At 37.6% G+C, this 23,927-nt stretch overlaps 3 protein-coding genes across 3 annotated transcripts; all 3 read right to left on the bottom strand.

Moving 5' to 3' along the window:
- Positions 1-1,302: 1,302 nt before the first annotated feature.
- LOC116026856 lies at positions 1,303-4,028 on the bottom strand. The gene is made up of 3 exons (XM_031268277.1): positions 3,555-4,028; positions 2,261-2,605; positions 1,303-2,175 (listed from the first exon to the last, which is right to left on the bottom strand). Exons 1-3 carry the CDS (start codon positions 3,879-3,881, stop codon positions 1,564-1,566), a joined length of 1,284 nt encoding a protein of 427 aa, XP_031124137.1. The 5' UTR covers positions 3,882-4,028; the 3' UTR covers positions 1,303-1,563.
- A 2,940-nt stretch (positions 4,029-6,968) lies between these two features.
- LOC116027596 (pumilio homolog 12-like) lies at positions 6,969-11,482 on the bottom strand. The gene is made up of 4 exons (XM_031269300.1): positions 11,330-11,482; positions 8,846-9,009; positions 8,505-8,760; positions 6,969-7,447 (listed from the first exon to the last, which is right to left on the bottom strand). The coding sequence occupies exons 1-4, from the start codon at positions 11,480-11,482 to the stop codon at positions 7,301-7,303; spliced, it is 720 nt and encodes a 239-aa protein (XP_031125160.1). The 3' UTR covers positions 6,969-7,300.
- An 8,904-nt stretch (positions 11,483-20,386) lies between these two features.
- On the bottom strand, positions 20,387-23,591 carry LOC116026694 (metal transporter Nramp2-like). The gene is made up of 3 exons (XM_031268056.1): positions 22,864-23,591; positions 21,030-21,819; positions 20,387-20,936 (listed from the first exon to the last, which is right to left on the bottom strand). Exons 1-3 carry the CDS (start codon positions 23,490-23,492, stop codon positions 20,670-20,672), a joined length of 1,686 nt encoding a protein of 561 aa, XP_031123916.1. The 5' UTR covers positions 23,493-23,591; the 3' UTR covers positions 20,387-20,669.
- Positions 23,592-23,927: the final 336 nt, after the last annotated feature.

The raw sequence follows: 23,927 nt of genomic DNA, 5'->3' as shown, positions 1-23,927 counted from the left end.
CGGTTAAACCAACTGAGCTACTCCTACGGAGAAGTTTTATTATTTTAAGTTACAAGTGAGATTTAAAATTTATAATCATTTTTTAACGCTAATTTCATCTTGCCAAAAATCTTGTAGTAAGCGGCATGAAGTGACATCTCCTTGATGGGAGGTTATGGGTTCAAGCCTCAATAGAAGCGACCTTGGTCCACGCCTAGTCCACGGTATAAGGACTGAGTCTATATATGCCAATTCTCTCTTTTCTACTTATCCAATCATTATAAAGCTAAGCGGAGTGTATGAGTTGTTTATTAAGGTTAACATTTTCCTGGCGTTGGTGCATGCGTCCATAATATATTGGTGTGGAAAGACAGCACAGAAACCTGGGTGCTACAATCATTAATCATCTCTTTCTTATGGTTCACTTTCATGCCCAAAATTTTCTAAGTACACAACCAACGGCGTCAACGGTTTAGAAATCATTAGAGTGGGTGCAAAAATGTATTATTTTAAAAGAGTGAAAAAATATAATATAATGGTCGTCCACACTCCACTGCATATATAGCGACAGCGTGACCCCCTGCTAATAATCACCCATCATGCATTGTTACACACCCACGGCCTTGGCACTCATTGCAAATTTATGTCTGCTTAAAACCATATAATTTGGTTGAATTGAATAGTCAAAAAAGAAACAAATTGTTTGCTTGATTGGGATTATTGTTGAGAAGTCATAATAATTTATTGGAGAAAATGAAATTATTATCTTTATTGAATCTCTTATAGAATTTTAATGAGTTGTCGATTAGGTGGTAAGTGTCAAGTCCTTTTCCTTGTTCTCAGTTATCTCTTCCTTGTTCTCAATTATGTGACAGGTGTTAAGTTTTATTCCATGTCCTCATATGGCAAGTGTCCTCTGTTTTCAATCAAGTGACAAGTGTCAAGTCTTTTTCATGTCCTCGATCAAGTGATAGGTGTCAAGTCCTTTCTCTCGTCCTTGATCATGTGACAGACTTGGCAGGTGTCAAGTACTTAACGCTTGAGACCATCTTAAGCCGGTCTTTTCGGTGCTTACATTTGCTTATTTTATCATTAATTTAGTCGTTAGTATTAAATGTCTGAAATTATATAAAAAATTCTAACAAGTCACATCTTTTAACAACATTGATACTTTGAAATCAATGATATTTTTAATACAACATTTTTTCTATATACTTGTTCTCGCAAGAAAATCTTTGGCTCGTGCTCTTAGACTTTATGTTGGGTCAACCCGGTAAAACCGTAAAACCAACAATAATCAATCCAATATATAAGAACCATTCAAAATTTAAATCCACTTTTTATTCACAGAAACAACAGTTCAGAGGATGCTAGTGGGCAGAATTTTACAGAATTATAGAAGATACAAAATCGCCAGCCTTACAATTGGAATTCATCCTGGGAAGTATTACAAACTGAAAAACCAAAATGTAGTAAGGAACGATCAAGTTTTGGAGAAGTAATCTCTAAATAATCCTGTGAGTTACTATGTACAGATTGCCAGATTGGGATACAGAAACTTAAAAACTTCCATGATCATCACCTTCACCTCAAATATTCATCCAATGTGACACTATTGATTTTGCCACCGTGCGATTTATCGAGTGCAGAAACTGTAGCTTTGCAGGCGTTCTTCGTTCTCGCCCCTTGAGAGAGCTCGCAAGCTTCACCGGTGGAACTGCATCTCAGCTCTGCGGGAGGAATGAAACACTCGTCTGATAGGCCGGGGACGTTGAACGCCACTTCCTCGATGGTCCACGCTTCTTCCATCCTCGTCTTCGTGTGGCTCGTGGCTGTTTCGCCAAAGCGGAAGAGGGTTACCACTGATCGCCCTGAGTGGGCGATCACGATTCCCTCGACGGGTTTATAGTCATCGAGAAATGAATTGATTGTGGTCTCCCAATAGACCGCATTGCCTCCGTTTGTTTGGATTCGGGTGAGCTGGGAGTCTTCCAAGTGCACGAGAAGCCCTGTTTTCTGGCTGAAATAGCCAAAGATAACGTGCCTTACTATCTCTGCTGGCCCCTCGCTCCTGGCCTTCAATGTGTGTGGATCAGCAGCGAGTTTGAGAACGAAACAGTCCTCGCCATTGATCTTCTTTTCACCCGTGCATTTTGCATTGGCAAACATGTTGACAGTAGTTCTCGGGTCCAGTCCCTACAAGCAAAACCGAGGCCTTAATTAATATTTCCACAACCACAAACTCCCCGGGATTGATGAATGCACAAAGACTATCTATCACCTGAAGCGCACGTCGCAAGGGTCTGACGGGACCCTTTGCAGCGTGTGTGCCAAGCCAAGGGGTATGCCTCCAAACGAGGCTACCGTTAGAGCCAGCGTGAACTTCATTGCTACCAAGCGCAAGCTCAATGTACCACATGTCGGGATTCATTTGCCAGAGCACAAAACCACCAGAATCAGGCGTTTTCGAAGAGTTCCTGTTCTTTATAACCTTGGTGGCTGTCTCGAGATCTGAGGCCAACATCTTCAGCTTGCCCATCGCGTATGCATTGGCGATACCCTGAAGCTTCTGGCCTCCAGAAGCCGCCATATACTGCTGCAAGATGTACTGAGCTGACGACGTTTCCTGCAGGCACGGCATTGAGTTCGAAGAATCCAAACAAAACAATACTTCACCAAACAAAAAAAAGACCGAAACCTAACCCAGGACCACCATTGCAGATAACTGAAACTCTAATAAACGACAGAATCACAGAAACCTCATACCAAACTACATTATTAAATAACACTGAAAACCCGCTCAACCACAAGAACTGACAGCATATCTACAAACTACATTACCGTACCTTAAAAATAGCTACAAGAAATCCATTTTACTGCAAGCATAGCTTTGAATTTGCTTCAATCCAAGTTAATCTATATCTATACTCAAAGAAAAAAAAAACTGTCTTTGTTCCTTTCTTGGGAAGACTAATATACCCTTTAATGAAATTATTCTCCCTAATCACTATCTATACTCTATCCATGCTTTACACCAAAGTGTCTAATGCTTGTTCCTTTTCTATGAAGATTAACATACCCTTTAACTAAATTTTGTTAATTATTTGAAAACAGTGTCATTAACTAAATTCCTTCATTAAATTTAGGAATATAACTTCAAAGTTTTAACTAGGTTTGCCAATTGTCACTATCAATAACTCCCATATTAGCATATTACAGAGTTAATTACTTCAACTAATCAATATTTGAGCTCCAAATGCCTCATAAAGCATGCATAGTTAACCAGTACAATCAAACCAGATAATTCAAATATAGTAAAGTGGTGCAACCGGGTCTGGTAACCACAAAATTACAAGTTCGACTTATGAACAACTTAGACTGGTTTACCAAGATAACATAACAAGATGGGATTTACCATTTTACCCTACTAAAGTGAATAAAGATAGAAATTTGTAATCAAGAAACATGGGATTTACTCATTTACCCTAGTGAAGTGAATAAAGATAGAAATTTTGAATCAAGAAACAAGAAAATATATAGTGGGAATAAAGGTGGGGGGAGAGACAGAGACTGACGATTGGGGTGTGTTTGATGGTGAGATGCGGCAAAGGGTCGTTGTTGGTGACATGCACGGGGGCGAGCGGCGCGCCTAAGATGCCGAGGAGGAGTCTCAGGTCGGAGCCGGAACCGGACGGCGGCCGGAATATCCAGTTCCCCCACTTTTCGCTCTTGCAGTCCGACCCGCTCGGATCCGGACCCTCCATCAGCGGCGACAATGTCTCGCCGCCGGGACGCCGGCGCCGGATTATTTCGGAAGCGGACGGCGAGGGGCGTCGGCCCCGAGGCCGGGCTCTAACTAACTCCTCTTTGAACGCCGAAAATAAGCCCTGTTTTCTCTCCATAACTGTAACAAGGCAGAGAAGATCCCGAAACGAAGACTCTCTCTCTCTCTCTCTCTCTCTCTCTCTCTAGAGTGTGAAGTGCAGAGACAGAAAAGCGTGCGGAAGGTGTGTGCGTGCACTGGGTGTCAGACTGAATGAACGTACAACTAAAAGGAAGCAGAGCAGAGCAGAGATGATCTTATTGTAAAACGTACCACTATATTAAAGCTACAAATAATTTTGTGGGGTATTTCCACTTCTTTTACTTTCTTCTTTTATATTTTTAATTAATACATTTTTAACCGATTTTCTTTGAAAGTCAAACTTGTTACTCTGTGATTACCAGGTCAATAGTTTGATTAATTTTCTTTTTTGAATATATGCACTCGCTATCCTCAATGGTAAGTTTTTAGGTTGCCAAATAAGAGAGAGGAGAGAAGAAAAATGAGGAAAAAAAAAGGAAAAACAAATGAAAAGTCTGAAATCGAAAAAAATAAATAAAAAAGCGCGTGCATGTCACGTGCCAGGTTGGGCACTAATTTTGATCTTCACACTTTTTACCACTTTTTATTTTCTCTATTTTTGTGTTTTCCTCTTGTTACTTTCACGGACTTTTTTCCTCTCGTTACTTTCACGGGTTTTTTTCCTCTCGTTACTTTCACGAGCTTTTCATTATCATTAGCATAAATCGTTTAGTTTGATTTCGGCAAGTGTTGATCTTATCCTGGGCGAGCAAAAAAGAATAATGACGAAGACCCAGATCTTTGATGAAACTTTAAGCTCCTTGAAGGAACATAGCTTCCTAGTTATGAAACAGTTTGCGATTCAAGTTTTCTATAACATAGTTAGAAAAGTTGTTTCTATGTCTGACTGTAAGGAATGGTTTACCATTTCATTGATCGTTGATGTAAACATTTTATGTTATGAATCAATGGAATAACTACGTTTACCTTAAAAAAAAAAAATTGATCTTCACACATGTCAATAGCTTGTAGCATTAATTTGGTGAGTCCCACGAAGTCTGAAAAAAAAACCATATATTTGAATGGAGTAATGAAATGCTCCCCACCTTCTTTCCTCCATGTTTGCAAGTTTCTTCTTAAAAATCGTGTAAATTCTACTAAAATGGGGAAGGCCTAATAAATTTGACATTGTGATTTTAGCTGATAGAGTTGAGGATTACAATGAGGTAAATCAACCTAAATTAGGCTAATAAACTGTTCCCATTCAAAGTTGAACTTGCAACTTTTAGATTTTTAGTTACCAAATCAATAGTCCAATTAACTTGGTTGGGTTGCGCCTTATTTTTGACATATTCTTATAATTATAGAGTTAATACCGGTTTTGGTCTATTGACTATTAGGATTTCACCATTTTGGTCATCAACTTTCAAACTTGAGATGTCGAAAGGCTTAACAAATAGGCAAATAGCAAATGGTGGATAATACTGCGTTACTAGTTTTGATTTGCTGATAATATTAATTACTTGCAAGGAAGATATTTGGTTGTTAATTGTATTTATAATTTTTTTTTTTTTTAAAAATCCATGATGGTTGGCCAAGAAAGCTACGTGAGGGTGGGGGAGTTGACGTACTTAGGTGATGGGTAATTTCCGTGACCTAAAATGATTGTGAAATTGTTTCTAATCTCCTATATAACACACAGCAATTCTATTTGCATTTGATAATTATATTAGGGAGACCAAAAAGCCATACCCATATATATTACATATGATTGATATGACATTTTAATGAACATTAGTTTATTTAATCTTCAAAAAGGACAAACAATCCTTAACCAAAGGTCAAAGGTTCGATCCTTAACTTTGAGATGGCGCAGTCTTAAATCTCCAGGCCAGCTGTCCCACCCAATAGAGGTGCCTACAATGCAACGAGGAGACTAGTCACTGTGTCCGACGGTAGAAACCCTGGACTACATGTTTCCTCAATCAGCAGAACTCTTCACACTGAAACTAATCGTGTTTATGTCGAGTCATTGAGTAGGACCTCAAAAAGTAATAGGACACTATTTCATTGATTTTAAGGTGGCTATATTTCTAGAGAGGTTAAACCTAAGAATTCTGAAAGTTAAAAGTGCTGGCGACGATTGAATATGTAAAGTTAAGGAAGGCTACGCAGGATATTGGTTTAGTGGATGAAAAGCTTCACTTAAAATTTGCTTCTAATGGCATAGCAATGATTTGATCGGAATTGGGATGTGCTTCTTGTATGTAGTGGGGGTTGGAATGTGCTCCTTGTAGGCAAAAAAAAAAGAAAAAAAGAAAAAAAAAGTTAAAGGAAAGCTAGTTGGGATAAAAATTGGCACATGTCGTTTTCCTAACCACTTCTATTAATAACAAAGAGAAGAAACCATAAAAAAGGACCCCTAAAGAGAAGATATATGACCATACGAAATTTATAAAAAAATTTATAATATTGTACATTTGTACGTGAAAATATAATGCATTATATATGTATTTGAATCGCCTATATGTTGGTAATGCTTAGTTTTATAAAAAAAAAAAAAAAAAAAACACAAAAAAAGGTCAAATACCTTATAGTTTGATGACATCACGATTGCGGTTGACATAATTTATTGAGCAAATAACTATATAGTTGTCCAGAGCACCTTGTCTCTCGCAAATGTGGCAATAAAGCCAGTTAGCCTCTAACTTTTAACACAACAATAAGTGTTTGATCCTAACCATCTTCAAACTCATCAAAATTGATCAATTGAGCTCTTTAATTCAATAAATAAATTACATGTCAAACACCTAACCGCCTTCAAACTCATCAAAATAGGTCAATTGAGCTCTTTAATTCAATGAATAACTTACATGATCTAATACAATTAACATATTATATACATAATCTATAAATTGCAAAATGTTATTTTGGACTAGAACTCAAAATGAAAGGTCAACTCTGATCAATAGTATGATTTGTTGTCTTTTGCTGACAAAGCAAATTTACCCGAGACACTCTCCCAAATAGTGGCACGAGTTTTCCTCATCACTCAAAAAAAAAAAAAAAGAATTCAGAGCATACTTTCACCAGATAAACAACTGCCAGCTTAAGGTTAATCAAAGTAAAGAATGAAGAAACCTTGTGATGAAGACTAGATAGAGGCTATGATTTATACAGGATGAGAGCTGAAAGCATTTATTGAGTGGCAGTCAAGAAAAACTATTACATGCCCTATCTCAAATAGCCAGCCATCCAGCCATCAACAAAAATAAACAAAAGCAAATTATACAAAAAAATCCCAACAAAAAAAAAAAAATACATTCTATGATGCTTCTGCGGCGCCAAATCTTTCGCCATGCATCTTCCCAAATCCCTTTCTTTCTAGTGTGCTAAATTCAGTCAAAAACACAAACAACAGAACACAGCGCTACAGTTTACATACCGACAGATCAATAACGCACGAACCCATGCATGCTACTTAGAATAGAGAATGTTGCTGCCTGCATGTATATCCCTACCGCCCCTACTCAAACAAGCGAGGATCATTTTCCCATAGATATTACTTTGCATGGAGGGTGCGTTAACCATGATCAGATCAATGAGTGCGTTGAAGACCTCGCCCTACATGTGCAGAACAAGAAACACGGGTTAATGATCAAGAAACCAGGTTAAACAAGACATTCACGAGATAGAGTTGATGCATGTGTTCCCTATACAATTCTTTCCTAAAAGAACGTATGAATTGTTGAGGGAAGAAAAAGGGAATGGTGTCATCTTTCTTCTAGTCCGTTTTAGGGTTGAAAATACCGCCACATGTTCTACCAATCGTTATATCGTGGACCAGGGTCCACAATGGCACAATGCGTCCAATACACAGGATTTGACTTCATAAGGTACAGAATTCATGTTCATAATGCACATAATCCATGTTCATAATACACATACACATAAACACGATATAATGAACATGAATTCTGTGTTTATGATTCCTCAGCTATATAATTCAGTGTATTATGAACATGAATCTGTACTTTGAAGTCAAATTCTGTATATTGGACCAGGGTTCACAATATAAATTGCCATGTTCTGCAACAAGAACCTCCCAGAAATTCATCGCAAAGAAACATGAGGCATGCTCTTGGTGAAAGGGAAAGTTAGTTTGTAAAATGAGACATTAATCTCATGAAAGTTTGAATATTAGATATCATAATGAGTACTTCAATGGTTCAACACATGAAACTTCAGAAGATTTCAGATAAATATCAGCACCCATCCACTATAGTTATGACAAGTGTAATAAAAAGAACTTATTTAGGCAGAACCCATCCTAATTTCAATAAATTAGGAATATCGCTATTTGCAATTATTATTCTTGATGCAGGGAGAAGGAACACCTGTGTAAAATGAGGCCACTAATCAAAAGTGTTGTAGAGTCAAGTGGAAACCTATTTGTAACCAAGAAATCTTAGACCTAAGCTCATTCCAATGGGCCGAAGAAAGAAAAACTAAATGATAAAAAGCTAAGGCTAAGGTTAATAATAATAAAAAAGAAAAGAAGTTAGTTAAAAAGGCTCTAATAATGCCTTTTGGAAAATTCTCATTGTTTGGTTTTAGAGTTCATTAGACCAACCACTGTATTTCATAATCTGCTACGAAAAAGATGACTTAATAAGCTTACCTTTGCTACTTTCAATGCCTTCTGAATGACATAGTTCCCAAAAGGATCCACTAGAAGCATCGAAAGATTTGGGCTTGAGATCAACTCCTTGATAATTTTAGTAGACTGCTCTCCCGATTTGACAAAGAATTTCTCGACAACATTACTAGCGTATTTGTTGCGTGCGAGAGAATCAAACTTCCCTTCGAGCCGCCCCAGCAGATTGTCTTCCACTCCTGGTATATTTTGTCCCAGCAGATGTTGCACGACATAGTTGCTGGGCATTGTGAAAGATAACGAGAAGCATGTTATTCAGTGATTGACCCAGAAAGTAAGGATAAACAAAGGTTTCAGAAGCAAACCCGTAGGGATTTTCTGATAGCTGCACAGCATTTGCTATTATCTCGTTTACCAGACTCTCCCTTGCTTCTCCACAAGCATTTTCTATACACGACTGCAGCACACAGCACCCGTTTCTATTGGTTGCAATCCCAAAGCAGTTCTTTGCGATTTCATTGATAAGATGCTGCCAAATATAGTTTTGTCAGACTGCTAATTGTGCGAGAACCTATAGAGTATTTAATAGAGATCTCTTTTCAAGTAAAAGATGCAATGGACTCGGGAACCAGATGTAAAAGTAGGGGTATCTAACAAGAATAACGTGCCCATATGGCAAATCTTATTAAATTAGATATTTAGATAATTCAGATACCAATTTGAATAATATAGCTTCTAAATGTCGGGAATTATTATCTTATTTAAACCAATAATTCATAACTCATATGAAGCAGATAATAGATTATTCACAAAATGCAATACTAAACTATATGAACTATTTTTGTTTTTCGTCCCTCAACTATAGTGACAATTTCACTTTTTCCCCTTGACTTTAAAATCAAATAGTGTTGGTCTCTTGACTATTGACAAAACGGACAAAATTAGTCTGATTGTTAAGTTTTGGTTAGGATATTTATGTCCATTAATTCACTAAAAGAACACACACAAAACTCTTTATCAATGCCAGGTGAGCACAAATTATTTAACGCTAGCAAGAGAGTTTTTGACTTATAATCTTGTCCTATTTATATACACATGCTATACATTTGTGCTTGGCCCATCGCTAAAATCCTACTAGGACTAGGATTACATTCAACATGAACCAAATAGTCTTTTTCATTGAGAGCATCAATTGGAATGTTAATTGACCAAGATTTCTCAATTGGCCATAGAATCTGCATGAAGGTGCAGATTCCCATAATCAATCCTTTGTACTTACTACATTTGTCTCGAGTAATGTGCCTTAGCCACTATTTTGTGAGCCAATTTGATTGATCTTTATGTTTTTTGACACTAATAAATTTATTAGTTGACAATCAGAAATAGATATTAAGAAACTATATGAAAAGCATTACTTGATTCAAGAATGGAAATTTCAAAATTTTAAGAAATATATTTTAAAAGCTCGGTCCTCGGGAAGAGAAACCAGACAAGTAAAATAGGATAGAAAGGCCGGGGGAAGAGGGGTGGGGGGTGTATGTGTATTCACTAAGAGCAGAGAGAGCTATTAGACCAACACCTTATAGTGAGGTACTGAGGTGCATAGGTGATGGGTCTAGATGAAGTAAATATGGCAAGGTATCATAAATTTGGTATTTATGGTCATAACATGATGCAAGAAGACCTTCACCAGTCACCACATATGAAATGCATCCTAAGATGAGAAGAAATGTCAGGGAGAATTCAATGTGACTGCGGGAAATGAAGCAAAGGCCTCGGGACTGGGTCCTACAGAAAACTTTTTAATTATCCCTAAGTCTCGATAACTTGTGATGAGCCGATGAGGATATGGGTTATGCCAAACATAGCCCAATTTGGAGGAAACTCTTTTATTGGTGTGGTGGATATACTATAGCCAAAATTAATTAATTACACTATTCAATGAGTCCAAATGGAGGCCCAAAATTCAATGGCAAACAAATTATGCAAATCTACAACTTTTCGACAACCTTCACATATTTCAGTAATTTGGATATATCTTTTTCATACAAAGTTGGATTGATGCTATTCACGATTCTATTGAAAGCAAAGAGAAAGATCTACAACTTTCATGTGTCTGAGTATGAACAAATTTGGGCCAAATCATGGTTTTAAAATTAAAAAACAAAAAAAAAAAACAAAACAAAACAAAAAAGAGGGTGGGGTGGGGCTCAAACTCTAGGATGTTATCCAAGACAACTTTCTATGCCAAATGAAGTGTTAAATGTCAGTATAGAAGAGACACAATTTGCAGCACCCATAAAATGGCGTTATAGAATGGAACAATTGAAATGGTGCCTATCAATCCAGTTCTTGATGGTAACAGAAAATGAACCGTGCCTCATTCTAGAGGAAAACAGTTGAAATGTGATAAATGGGTTGTATATAGACTTCGCTCAATCCTGTAGTAAGAAGAGTATGAAACAGAAGAACTTCAAAAGAGGGGTGAAGAGTGTCTCATTCAATTCATAAATAGATACGGAGTGAATTGATACGTTAACAAGCTTGAAGGAACGTTGAATTTTAACTGCACGTAAATCCTAACTTAAATACAGAGTACTTTTTACCGTTCCCATATTTTCATACTATTAGGTTTTACATAATCAACTAAGCAACTAAGCACTGTGAAATATAACGGTTAGAGGTGACAAACATAACTAACAATTACAGAGTATACAATTTAACTGGACATCAAACGAATTCAACATTTTTGTCACCCAACATATGGCTATAAACAAAAAACAATATATAAAAGCATAAGTTTCATCAACATTTAGCAGCATCTGATAAAGAGAGCTATTAGCCGTTACCTTGTTGTATTCAAAGGAGAAATTTTTCAAGCAGTAAAGAATCACAAGGTGGCCATTGGGGTCAGAGGCCAATGTAACAGCACCAGGGCATAAAGCAGCAATTACTAAGGATCTTTGCTGCGGCGAACTAAGATCTTCCAACAATTTCTGCATTGCTCGGGCCCTTAAACACACACACAAAATCAGTTTATTGTTCTGGAGGCAAACATATTATATATTTCAAAATTAAAATTTAGAATTAACCATACCCAAAGGGGTTGAGGCAAATGGCAACGAGCTGAAACGGTTTCTTAGTTACAGCTAAAATAATATTAGTTCTTTGTTCTTCACTGCACACTGAGAAAAGCTTCTGAATAAGGTAACACCCAGATTGGTTCTTCATCAAATCGCCCACGTATTCTATAACCTCAGACAGCACAATCTCGGTTCCTTCGTTGTCGAAGAAAACGAGATTATCCTGCAATATTCTGCACCCATTTTGATCCTTTGCTAAAGAAACTATCTTTCCTCTAATATCCTCAAGATTCAAGGCTCCCTGATGAATTTCATCCTTGTTGTTCAAAAAGCTGAGATTTCTGGGCATTGAACCATCCATAGATTGTGCAGAATTTTGGTTCAAATTAGGGAATGGGAGAGTGGGGTTTCCTGGCAATGGTTTCTTGCAGAGCAAGAAAGGGTCCTGCTCATGATAAACCATTTCACTGCCTCTTAACCTCACAGGCTCTCCTCCTCTGCCGCCATACCACAGCCATGGCTGGGCGGCGGCGGCGTCACCGAGATTCCGTCCGCCGGCGCCGGCGCCGCTATCCGCAGCTGTAGTGGGCCAGCTCCTGGCCGGGCCCACATTCAGATTTTGGTGGTGGGGCCCACCAAAGCTCAAGAAATCCCCAACATTCCGACTGTGGGCCCTACTCCTCATCATCATCAAACCCTCCACGTCACCATTGCCACTGATCACTTGGTACCCAGCCCCAGGGTCCGATCGCAACCCGGGGGACACGTCAGCGCCGCCGCCGCCGCCCCACGTGGGACCCACAGCCGGCGCCGTCAGAGGGTGGTATCGACGGAGCCCGTAATCCGACGACACGCGCAGATTGGACAGAACTGATTCGAGCCCATGAACGTCGGGCGGGTTCGCGTAAATCTCCGGCAAGCTGCTCCGCTGCTGCGGGGGAGAATTCTGGTGCGATTGAGGCTGAAGATACGACGGGATTCTCACTCCCCAGTGCTGCTGTTGCTGTTGCTGCTGTTGCCGCCTCTCCATCGCCGTTACAGAAAAGAAAAAAATGGGCAAGAAAGAAAGGAAAAAAAAAAAGATGAGGTTTTTAATGGGTTGAAACTCCAGTAGTGAAGACTCGAGAGTCGAGAGAGAGTAAGCAAAGCCTTTTAAAATCGGTTTTGCACATTTTGAACTTTTGGTTCTATGAATATGGATTTTTGTTATTATTATTATTATTATTATTATTACTATTATTATTAAATATTGGACATAAAATCTTATACATAAACTTAATCATGACGTTTATGAATATTTTTATTTAATACCTCCGTATAACGAATGATACAATTATTTTATAATTTGTATTCTTATTGCGAATGTTATTGTCAATTTTTTTGGATAATGAAGAAATTGGACCAATAAGGTGTTAAATAAGAATCGAACAAAAATCATGTTTCACTCACTTGATCGCCCATTTTGAACTTATAATTAGTCTTGTTTGACAATTAACGGTTAGTGGTTAGCGGATAGAGGATAATGTTAGCGAATTTAACTAGCGAATTATATCATCAGATTGTAAAAAATTATTTGATAAAATTAGTTATTTAATATTAGCGGTTAACAATTAAAATGACATGAAATACTATACATATATTTCATAATAATAATAATTAAAATTATTATTATCATTATAAATAATTAAAACAAAACAAAACAAAACAAAAAAATAGGTGGAGCTGCACGCCCTTATCTTCCACTTCTCCCATATCGTTGGGAAAGTGGAGTTGCCGAGTTGGAGCCTTGAGGTTCCTATATAAAAGAGCCTTGAGGCTCCAATTAATTTTGCTAATTTTTGTCTGTCCGAAAATTGGATGGGCAGAAGGCTTGAGGAGCTGAAAAGGCTCCTCAATTATGCGAAAAAAAAATTTAATAGATAAAGGCGTTTTGGGAAAAGAAAACTCTTTCCTCAAAACGCCTATCCAAAACACTGTCATATATCCGTCAAGACATTGGCACGTCTGTCATTATCCAAATATGGTTTTTTTTTCTTTTTCTTTTTTATAATGGTTGGGTGATATAAATTTGTAACTTTTAAATAAACTAGTATCTTCACCCGTGTGATACACAGAATGGATTTACTATAATATTTTAAGAATATTTTGATTGATATATAATTATATAAATTATAACATCAAATATTATATAGTGCAATTGAAAAGATGGTTTGAACCGATTATGTTTTGTGATGTTATCTTTGCTTGAATTCGACCAAATAATTGCAAAATTAATAGCTAATGTGTAGATGTAAGCATCCGGTGTTGAAACTTTGGAGATTTTATATATCAGCTTTTAGGATTTGTATAACTTGGGCAAATGTACTCTTTGAAAAAAACATAATATTCAAACTACACATTATTGAAAACCTCTTTGTAGACGACATTGGTAGTAGGAACAAAATCTTGTCCATCATCGTCTAGAGCTAACACCTTCATACCATTAGGATGGGTGACTCAGGAAAAAACCAGTACAATTGATTGTGATTAAACACCAACTTTTTGAGCAATAACCCAACATGAGTTAGTGTTTGGCCCTAGCTTTTGTTGATAGTCATGGCATATGCAAGCATCAATGGAATTGTTTACACTGGAACTTGAAGGGCAATCTCGTATCAGAAGAAGTGAGACACATTCAGGGGATAAGAATTTTTATTTCCTTCATATGTCCCATTAACTATTCTTGCTTCGACAATGTGAATGACAATCTTGTGACAATGAGATGCGTACTGTTGCAAAGACCAAGAGAGTGGTCTATGTTCCGCAATAACATAACATGTGCACCAACCTTTAATATCAATGAATGATTAGGGATTCCAGACAATCTCAAACTATTTAGGAATTCAGGAGTGTTTACTTCTTATAGATTTTCACTGTCTGATTCTGTCTTACACAAAAAATCACAACTTATATATGTCTGTCATTCTGCAGTACAGTGTTCATGTCGCATATATACTGATTAATTTGATCAACGACATCTAAAGTCGGAGAGAATATCGTTTGGCCTTCTAGGTGCGACTCATCAAGCATGACATATCTCGTGCTTGGGAATGTGCTTTCCACTATAGTTACACTGTGATTGGGTCCACACTTCAAAAAAAAAACTTTGTCGGAATATCGATCTCAAACAACCTGTTGTATACAACCCCTGCAATTTCATCTCTAATGTTTGCAATCCTTTTTGAAAACCAATCAACCCTATGTCTATCTTCCTCTAAAGCTAAACTCCGTAGTCTCAAGTTCTTTGTGAGCCTCAATACCTTGCAATTCGTCCAAAGGTAGAAAGAATTAATAGTGACTTCGACAACTACTGATCTAATTGCTTTTGAAATAATGGGAAGAGTATGTCTAAAATCATCGCCCAAAACTATTGTCTTTCTACTAAATGTATTTTCAGCACTACCCAGTGTGACAAACCTTAATAGATCCCTTATGATTTTGTCCAAAGCTTCAAAATAGTGTTTGTGCGTCATCAGTGCCTCGTCCCATATAATCAATTTGCTCCTTATTATAAGCTCAGCAAAGTCACTACCTTTCGATATATTACACGTGAAATCTTCATTCAAAGAGAGTGATATAGAAAATCTGGAATGCGCCATTTATTTTGTGTTATGTGTCTATGTGTTAAATATGAAATTTTAATATATATATATATTGTGTGTATTATATATTTATTTATTTTTATTTTAATTCCTATTTATTACGAAACAAAATGAGTCATACTTAAACTCATTACCATTACCAAAATTATGATTCTCATTATCATTTAAATTCTAATGTTTGAACCAAACATGTAAGGTAAATGTTTTAAAACATTGCATTCTAGAAATAGAACGTTATAATAAGTTATAACTGATATCATATAATATCACTTCTTTATTTAAATTAGTCATATTACAATATTGTTTTCATTACTTTAGTCTTCTAGAAATATAAATAAGGTATTACAACATTTTCTAATTTTGTAATATCTATCTTTTTGAGACTTTATTTCAATTATCCTAGAAGGCAAGTGTTCTAATTTTAGGAAATGTTATGAGAAAATGAATCATAAGAATACCTAAAATTCACTTGTTAAAACCAACTAAATTAAAATTTATTATTGTAATTATTGTATTGCTATTATTATTTAACAAAGACATATCAACTTTTTTAGTGTATGTTAGATCTTTCCTACTAACTATTGTACCAGAAAACAAAGTTCTACAAATGGTGCTCCAAATTTTGTTGCAAATTGTTATTTGAATAATATTTATATTCCTCTAAAAAAATCACTTTCTTATATTCTTTTTATGTATTTAATTATTGTATAGATTCCTTATTAGTTGGGATTGATAAATTTATAAATAGTTAATAAAAATAAAGAGTTCATTTAAAAAAAATCACATAAAAAAGTGGACATTATTTATTTATTTTAGTATGAAAAATTACAATTTTTTTTAATGTTAAGGTGTGAATAGTGCATTCCTAATGATTATATGTGTTGGTTTTATAGTACAAGTTCAATGGTCATACTAAAATAAATTCGAATAGAGATATTTTAATTTAGCTGTAGAAAAGGGTTTGGTAGTAGAAAATTTATAAATGCAATATGTGTATTGTTGTAAGAATGTGAGTGTATCTATTTCCTTTGTTCGTGGGGAAAATTATATAATTTCGAAGTAATTAATATAGATTATGATAAGCTATTAACATCTAATAGCTACAAACTTAATCACCTTAATCAGTTACAAACATAATTGATAAATGCAAATATGTCCTTTTATGTTTTGCATATCCTTGCAGATTTGTCCATCCGAGAAACTCCTTTTGATGGCATGTTTGTTGTTTATGTTAGGACTCTATGTATTTGCATCATGTTATGATTCACTATTCTACTCCTTTTATACCTCTGTCGTGTATATATATGTATTCTCTCAGTCTCTGTAAACTGTTGTTGTTATTAGTCAATACAATTGTATGTTCTCATTTGGTATTAGTTAGCCTAGGTTCTCAATGGCTGATGATTCTGTGAATTCGTCTCAACGTACTGTTTCTGATGTGGCTGTTTCTTCTGTTATGACAATGGTGAATTCATTGTCTACAGCCCATCACTTCATCAGTATCAAGCTAAACTATAAGAACTTTTTGTTTTGGAGGACGCAGGTGGTGCCCTTCCTCGTTGGTCATGACCTTATTGGTTACGTTGACGGAACTATTCCGTGTGTCCACCTGTGACACTTCCTGCTGTTAATAAAGACTCGTTGCCGTCGCCCAATCTGGCCTTTGTTGCTTGGTGTCGACAGGACCAAGCTCTCCTATCAATGCTTGTTTCTTCTCTTGCTGATGAAGTTATGCCCCTGGCGGTAGGTTGCCACACCAGTCGAGCGCTATGGGATATTGTTACTCAGGTGTTGGCGTCGTCTACTCGCGCTCGGACTCTCAATCTCGTTGGTCAGCTTCATAGTCTCCGGCAAGGAGACTCGTCTATGGCGGATTACATTGGGCGTGCGAAGTTGATCGTTGAAGAGCTTGCTCTTGCCGGCCGCCCTATCACCCTCGACGAACAGAACATGTACGTTTTTTTGGGGCTTTGCAGTATCTTACTGTCACTCAGCCCGATCTTTCTTTTGCAGTCAATCTGCTGTGTCAGCATATGCATGCTCCACGGTTCAGCACCGGCAGTAGCTGAAACGGGTCCTGAGGTATGTTAAAGGCACTCTTCTCTATGGGCTTTGTATTCAGTCATCCTCGTCCAGGGAGTTGCATGCGTTTTCTGATTCTGACTGGGCTGGCTGTCTTGAGGATCGTAAGTCCACAAGTGGGTTTGCTGTGTTTCTTGGGTCCAATCTCATCTCGTGGGTCTGCAAAAAGCAGAGGACAGTTGACAGGTCTTCCACTGAAGCTGAATACAAGGCACTTGCAGATGTGTGTGCTGAAGTGACATGGGTCTTATCTCTTCTACATGAGCTTCGTATTACTGGTATCTCTGTTCCCAAGTTGTGGTGTATAACCTTGGAGCCACCTACATGTGTGTTAATCCAATCTTTCATGCTTGTACAAAGCATGTGTAGATTGACTATCACTTTGTTCGAGATAAGGTTGCTACTGGTGAGATTCAGGTGAACTTTATTTCCACTAAGGATTAACTTGTTGATATCTTCTCTAAAGCTCTTCTGGACCTATATTTACTTTTCTTAGAGACAAGCTACAGGTTGCTAGTCTACCCTGTGCTTGAGGAGGAGTGTTAGGACTCTATGTATTTGAGTCATGTTATGATTCACTATTCTACTCCTCCTATACCCCTGTCGTGTGTATATATATTCTCTCAATCTATTTAAACTATTGTTGTTATTAGTCAATACAATTGTACGTTCTCATCATTTCTCTTCTTGAGGCATTTTTGGCTACAAACTAAGTTATCATGAAGGTGTGAAACTAACTCTTGAGTCTTGATAACCATACTGAGGGCTTGATTATACATGTAGACATGGGCTCAGACTAAGAGCATTCACATTAATGGATTTTAATGGTTTTTCTCCAAGGAAAAAAAAAAAAAAAAACAACAACAACAACAACAAGCTATGGTTTTTACAAAAATGGGCAAGATGGTTTTTATTAGTGCAAGGGGTGGTTTTTAGTGGAGCCCGCGTGGAAAGAGAAAAGGAGGAAAAAACCAAACTCGAAATGTAAATAAGTTCATCAACTTGCTATGTTTGAGCATCGAAGTCCGCAAACCGAATAGTGATTGTGCTCCAAATTTTGTTGCAAATTGTTATTTTAGTAATATTTATATTCATCTACCAAAAAAATCACTTTCTTATATTCTTTTTATGTATTTAATTATTGTATAGATTCCTTATTAATTTGGGATTGATAAATTTATGAATAGTTAATAAAAATAAAGAGTTCATTTAAAAAAATGTCACATAAAAAAGTGAACATTATTTATTTTTTTAGTATGGAAAATTACAATTTTTTTTTTAATGTTAAGGTGTGAATAGTGCATTCCTAATGATTATATGTGTTGGTTTTATAGTACAAGTCCAATGGTCATACTAACATAAATTCGAATAGAGATATTTTAATTTTGCTATAGAAAAGTTTGTGAGAGTAGACAATTTATAAATGCAGTATGTGTATTGTTGTAAGAATGTGAGCGTATCCATTTCCTTTGTTCTTGGAGAAAATTATATAATTCCGAAGTAATTAATATAGATTATGATCGGCTATTAACATCTAATAGCTACAAACTTAACCGCCTTAATCAGTTACAAACATAATTGATAAATGCAAAAAATGTCCTTTTAAGTTTTGCATATCCTTGCAGAATTGTCCATCCGAGGAACTCCTTTTGATGGCATGTTTGTTGTTTTTCTCCTTGAGGCATTCGTGGCTCCAAGTTATCATGAAGGTGTGAAACTAACTTTTGAGTCTTGATAGCCAAACCGATGGCTTGATTGTACATGCAGACATGGGCTCAGACTAAAAGCATCCACATTAGTAGATTTTAATGGTTTTTTCAGGGGGAAAAAAAAGAAAGAAAAAAAAAAACAACAACAACAAGAAGAAGCTATGGTTTTTACAAAAATGGGGAATATGGTTTTTAGGTGGTTTTTATTACTGCAAATGGCGGTTTTAGTGGGGCTTGCATAGAAAGAGAAAAGGAGGAAAAAAAACCAAGCTCTGCATGTAATTAAGTTCATCAACTTGCTATTTTTGAGCATCGAAGTCCACAAGCCGAATAGTGACATGTAATAGCAGGCCACTAAGATTCTAGCGAGCTCGAACGACATTCCACCTACTAAACCCGGTGATTGGCAGTTGTGGGTTTGCCTTTGGAGAAGGCGACCCTCTGGCAAAAGGCCACCAAATCCTTCTCCGACAAAAAGCGACCATTTTGGTCATCTTCCCCAGAAGAAGGAGACCATTTTGGTCACTTTCTTTTGGACTAGAAGGCGATAGTTGGTCACTAGATTTAGTAGTCGAAACGTCATTGGAGCTTGCTGGAACCCTAGTGACATGCTATTACATGTTATTATTTAGTGTGTGGGCTTCGATGCTCAAGAATAACAAGTTGATGAGCTTAATTGCAATTTTTAAAAGTTCAAGGATCTAATTGACTTCCTGTATAAAGTTCAAGGATCTATTTTTTTTTCTTTTTTTTTTAGAAAAAATGAAACAATAGAAATATCAAAGCAATGAATAATTCAATTCCTCACATGAGGCAAAATTGAACCCAGGCACTATCACCATTATTTGTCAAAATCTTTAAGAGGTATTCTAGAAGATTGTTTAAGTGAATACCCGAATTACATATAATTTTATTTTGTTCTCTAAATACAAGAGTAATCTTGACTACCCATTACCTTCCCAACAAACAACAACATTCCTCAAGGAGGTTTCGTAATATTAACACAACTAATATGTAATATTCATCTACTCATTACATAATAATATTTACACAGAAATCAAATGTTCAATACTTTATATAAATTTAAGAAAATTCTAAGATGTTGTTCAACACTAGTATTAATTGCACCTGACAAAATCAAAAAGTTAATGCAAAAAGGTTTCAAATTTATATGGAGTACATTGTCTTCATTGTACCCGGTAGAACTCCAAACTTCTTGAATTATACTCAATATAATCGGGTCAGTTGTATTCAAAAAAAAAAAAAATATACTCAATATAATCCGTATTAACATTGATCAACACCATACTCTTCCCTTATAAATTTATACACTCATTGCAAATATTCATGTTGCCATTGTCCAAACTTTCACATGATGTAATATTTACATGTTTTAATTCAAAGATGAGTAAATATTTTATAAATTTACTTTCTATGAATATCAGTAGAGGCATTTGCATTCCAATCTTGCTTATGATCTACACAATGTTTATAGTAGGAATAACAACTATACTTCTATGTTCAACAAACACAAAATACACCTGTTTATATCATGTGTATGCAGCAACGCCTTTGAAAGAGCTATCTGAACGTGATGTGTATGCAGCAACGACTTTGAGAGAGCTATCTGAACGTGATCTGATCGAGACTAGGCTAAATTAGTCCAATCCCATTCTATCTAGTTGATTGGAAAGATTGACGGCTCATCTGCTCAACTTCATTCAAGCCCTCGAGGTGCGAAAATCCATTGGTGTTGCTAGACCACGGCAAAGAATGGGTGCCATGGCGAGAAATGAGGTAGACGATGAAGCCTACATATCCTGCAGCTACAATACACATCGCGAAACCGACCAGCAGCCCATCAACTTGAGAAAGAAAGAAGGTGAGCATAACGTATCCGTTTATCACGATTACCATGGCTGCTATGCACCACACGATCCTCTGCAGCAAAAAAAAACGAATCAAGAATTGCGTAGTGAATCAAATTAAACCACAATGTGAAGAAATTAAGCCACGAAGTTTATGTGTGTTTACCTCTATGGTGGTTCCGATTTTGAAGACTCCCATGATTCGCTCGTTTGACACCAAGGTTAGCAGAGGTATAATCGCGAATGGAATCTGCATACCTTGAACCACATTAAGCCATTCGTTTAGAGAATCCAAAGAAGACTGGGACCTGTTAAAAACAACAGCCACTATCATGGTTGGGACGATAGCACAGCTTCTCGTGATCAATGATCTCAGCCATTTCCTCATTCTAAGATTGAGAAAGCCTCCCATTATAAACTGTCCAGCGTAAGTACCCGTTATGGTGCTGCTCTGCCCGGCTGCCAGAAGGCCAACGCCCCATATGTACAAAACCGGGAACAGCCCTCCACCGTATCTATCCTGCAGATACTGCCCTGCATTCACAAGCCCTATACTCTCCGCCTCAGAAGTTCCATAAAATCCCTTGGCGAAGATGGTCGTCACAGCCAGATTGAGCGAGAACGACACGAGAACAGCAACAGATGACTCGATGGTGTAATAGTTGAGAGCCTCTTGCACTTTCCCTTTCTTTTTCGGATCAATTTGCCTCGACTGTACTAAAGCAGAATATAGAAACACATTGTGAGGCGTTATCACACACCCCACAACCCCAACAGCCTGTTGAATTGTCTGTGAGCTAAGCCTTGGCACTAACAGGCCTAACGTGATTTCCTCCCCACTCGGCCTCGTCTCTACAAACACCCACGCAAAGGATAATGCCATTGTTGTGATCAAAACCGCGAAAAATGCTTCTAGCTTCCTAACTCCATAGTTTTCAAGAAACAAGAAAATAAAACTGCAAAAAAAAGGAAACTTCAATTCAATACTCTTTCAGTGCATATTGATAACAAGTCAACAACATCTATTACACTAATACTTGACAATAGCACACTGTTTGATAGGTACATTAAACTCTAGACTAATTCAGAGTTGAATTGTTATTAGATCTCATGGGACTTTGGGAGCTCATCTAAAGCCTGTTCTCCACTAATATCATTAAAGATGTCACTATAATAATAAACTTCCCCACAACAGGCAAAATCCTCGCCCCAAGGGCCCCACATTTCAATCCACCAAGATTATAGAGGATAAATCAGGGTAACTCAGTAGCTCATTAGGTGGGAGAACCTGTGTCTGGTGCCCACAAAGAGCCATCCCAAAGGGTGAAACACCAGTCTGGTGCCCACAAAGAGCCATCCCAAAGGGTGAAACACCACACTGGCACTGCCAGGGCGCCATCCCAAAGGGTGAAACACCACACTGGCACTGCCAGGGCTCGATATACATCCTTGACAATAATCTATCACCTAATTATCAATCACGGTGACTCAGCAGCTTATTAGGTGGGAGAACCTGAGTCTGGTGCCCACAAAGAGCCATCCCAAAGGGTGAAACACCAGTCTGGTGCCCACAAAGAGCCATCCCAAAGGGTGAAACACCACACTGGCACTGCCAGGGCGCCATCCCAAAGGGTGAAACACCACACTGGCACTGCCAGGGCTCGATATACATCCTTGACAATAATCTATCACCTAATTATCAATCACGGTGACTCAACAGCTCATTAGGTGGGACAACATGTGCCTGGTGCCCACAAAGGGCCATCCCAAAGGGTGAAACACCACACTGCCGCTACCGGGGCTGGATATACATCCTTTACAATAATCTGTCACCTAATAATCAACTGAGCTACATGTGCGGGCCATAATAAGCTAACATTATTGCTAGTTGAACATTAGTTTTGTTCAGAAACTATGGATTAGTATACTAATTAATACTCCTATTGTTACAGAAGGTATGCAATCACTATCAATTTAAAAGGGAAGACTGAAAGATTTACCAATCAAAAGCAGTGATGAGGACACCAACCCAGAGAGGGATGAAGTCATCACTGAGAATCTTGATGGCAATGGCGCTGCCAATGACTTCTTGAATATCGGCCCCAATTAAAGCCAACTCAGCCATAAACCAGAGCAAAAGCGTGGCCCAGTAAGGGTACTCCTCGCGGCAAATCTCGGCCAAGTGGCGCCCGGTGGCGACGCCGAGGCGGAGCGAGAGGAGCTGGATGAGAAGCCCCATGGCGGTGGACCACATGAGGAGCCAGAGGAGCGAGTACCCGGCGATTGCTCCGGCTTGGATGTCGCCTTCCAAATTCCCCGGATCTAGAAACGCTACGCTCATTAAAAACCCTGGGCCCATGAACTCCCATAGCTTTTTCCACGAGAACGGCGGCGGGGGCTCATCGGCGGCCTCCATTTCCATTGCCCTGATTTTCTCCTCCTCTTCCTCATCCGCCTCGTCATCGTCGGAGGGTAAGAGAAAGAGGGATTCTCCGTCGACGATGTCTTCATAATGCAGGGTGGTTATCGGATCCGGCGAACGTGAGTTCATGCTCATCGTTTCGTCCCGCATTTCCACCGGCGATAATATAATGTTCCTCTGAGACGCAAAGGCTACGGCATTACGCATATCAAATGGCCTGAAAAGGCAGCGGCATTACGAACCTATTCCGACTTGTTTGTGAACACCCATTTCATTTCAGCTTATCCGTCACGCAGACACGGACCGCTTTTTTTTCAGGCAAATCCGCCAGCTTTTGAAATTTGATCATTAATCATGTCGAACAAGAAAACACGGGGCCCAGCCAAGGGTTCTTTTTTTTTTTTTTTTTTTTTTCTTTTCCTTTTTTTTTCTTTTTCTTGAAAAAATTACACTTTTTGTCTTGATAATGGTAAAATTTGTTGTTAAACTATTATCGATGTTGCACTTCTCATCTCTTTACTAATAAAACATTAGAACGAAAAATGAGCACGAGAAGTTAACGTAGGGATGAATAGTAAGCACGAGAAGTTAGCATAAGGACACTTCTCATCTCTTTACTAACAAAATATTATGACGACAAAT

The sequence above is a fragment of the Ipomoea triloba genome, chromosome 8 (assembly GCF_003576645.1).
Source record: "Ipomoea triloba cultivar NCNSP0323 chromosome 8, ASM357664v1".
In the NCBI taxonomy this organism is placed as follows: domain Eukaryota; kingdom Viridiplantae; phylum Streptophyta; class Magnoliopsida; order Solanales; family Convolvulaceae; genus Ipomoea; species Ipomoea triloba.
The sequence above is the reverse complement of the archived record's forward strand: the minus strand, read 5'-3'. Positions and strand labels throughout refer to the sequence as shown.

What these genes read in the sequence shown, in the direction of transcription:
- LOC116026856 (XM_031268277.1), bottom strand. Translation starts at nt 3,881, where the DNA reads ATGGAGAGAAAACAGGGCTTATTTTCGGCGTTCAAAGAGGAGTTAGTT. An exon ending in CCATCAAACACACCCCAATC is followed by an intron (nt 2,606 to 3,554) that starts GTCAGTCTCTGT and finishes CCGTGCCTGCAG; the next exon opens with GAAACGTCGTCAGCTCAGTA. An exon ending in CCTTGCGACGTGCGCTTCAG is followed by an intron (nt 2,176 to 2,260) that starts GTGATAGATAGT and finishes TTTTGCTTGTAG; the next exon opens with GGACTGGACCCGAGAACTAC.
- LOC116027596 (XM_031269300.1), bottom strand. Translation starts at nt 11,482, where the DNA reads ATGCAGAAATTGTTGGAAGATCTTAGTTCGCCGCAGCAAAGATCCTTA. An exon ending in CTATCAGAAAATCCCTACGG is followed by an intron (nt 8,761 to 8,845) that starts GTTTGCTTCTGA and finishes CACAATGCCCAG; the next exon opens with CAACTATGTCGTGCAACATC. An exon ending in AGGCATTGAAAGTAGCAAAG is followed by an intron (nt 7,448 to 8,504) that starts GTAAGCTTATTA and finishes CTGCACATGTAG; the next exon opens with GGCGAGGTCTTCAACGCACT.
- LOC116026694 (XM_031268056.1), bottom strand. Translation starts at nt 23,492, where the DNA reads ATGCGTAATGCCGTAGCCTTTGCGTCTCAGAGGAACATTATATTATCG. An exon ending in CTCATCACTGCTTTTGATTG is followed by an intron (nt 21,820 to 22,863) that starts GTAAATCTTTCA and finishes TTTTTTTTGCAG; the next exon opens with TTTTATTTTCTTGTTTCTTG. An exon ending in AAATCGGAACCACCATAGAG is followed by an intron (nt 20,937 to 21,029) that starts GTAAACACACAT and finishes TTTTTGCTGCAG; the next exon opens with AGGATCGTGTGGTGCATAGC.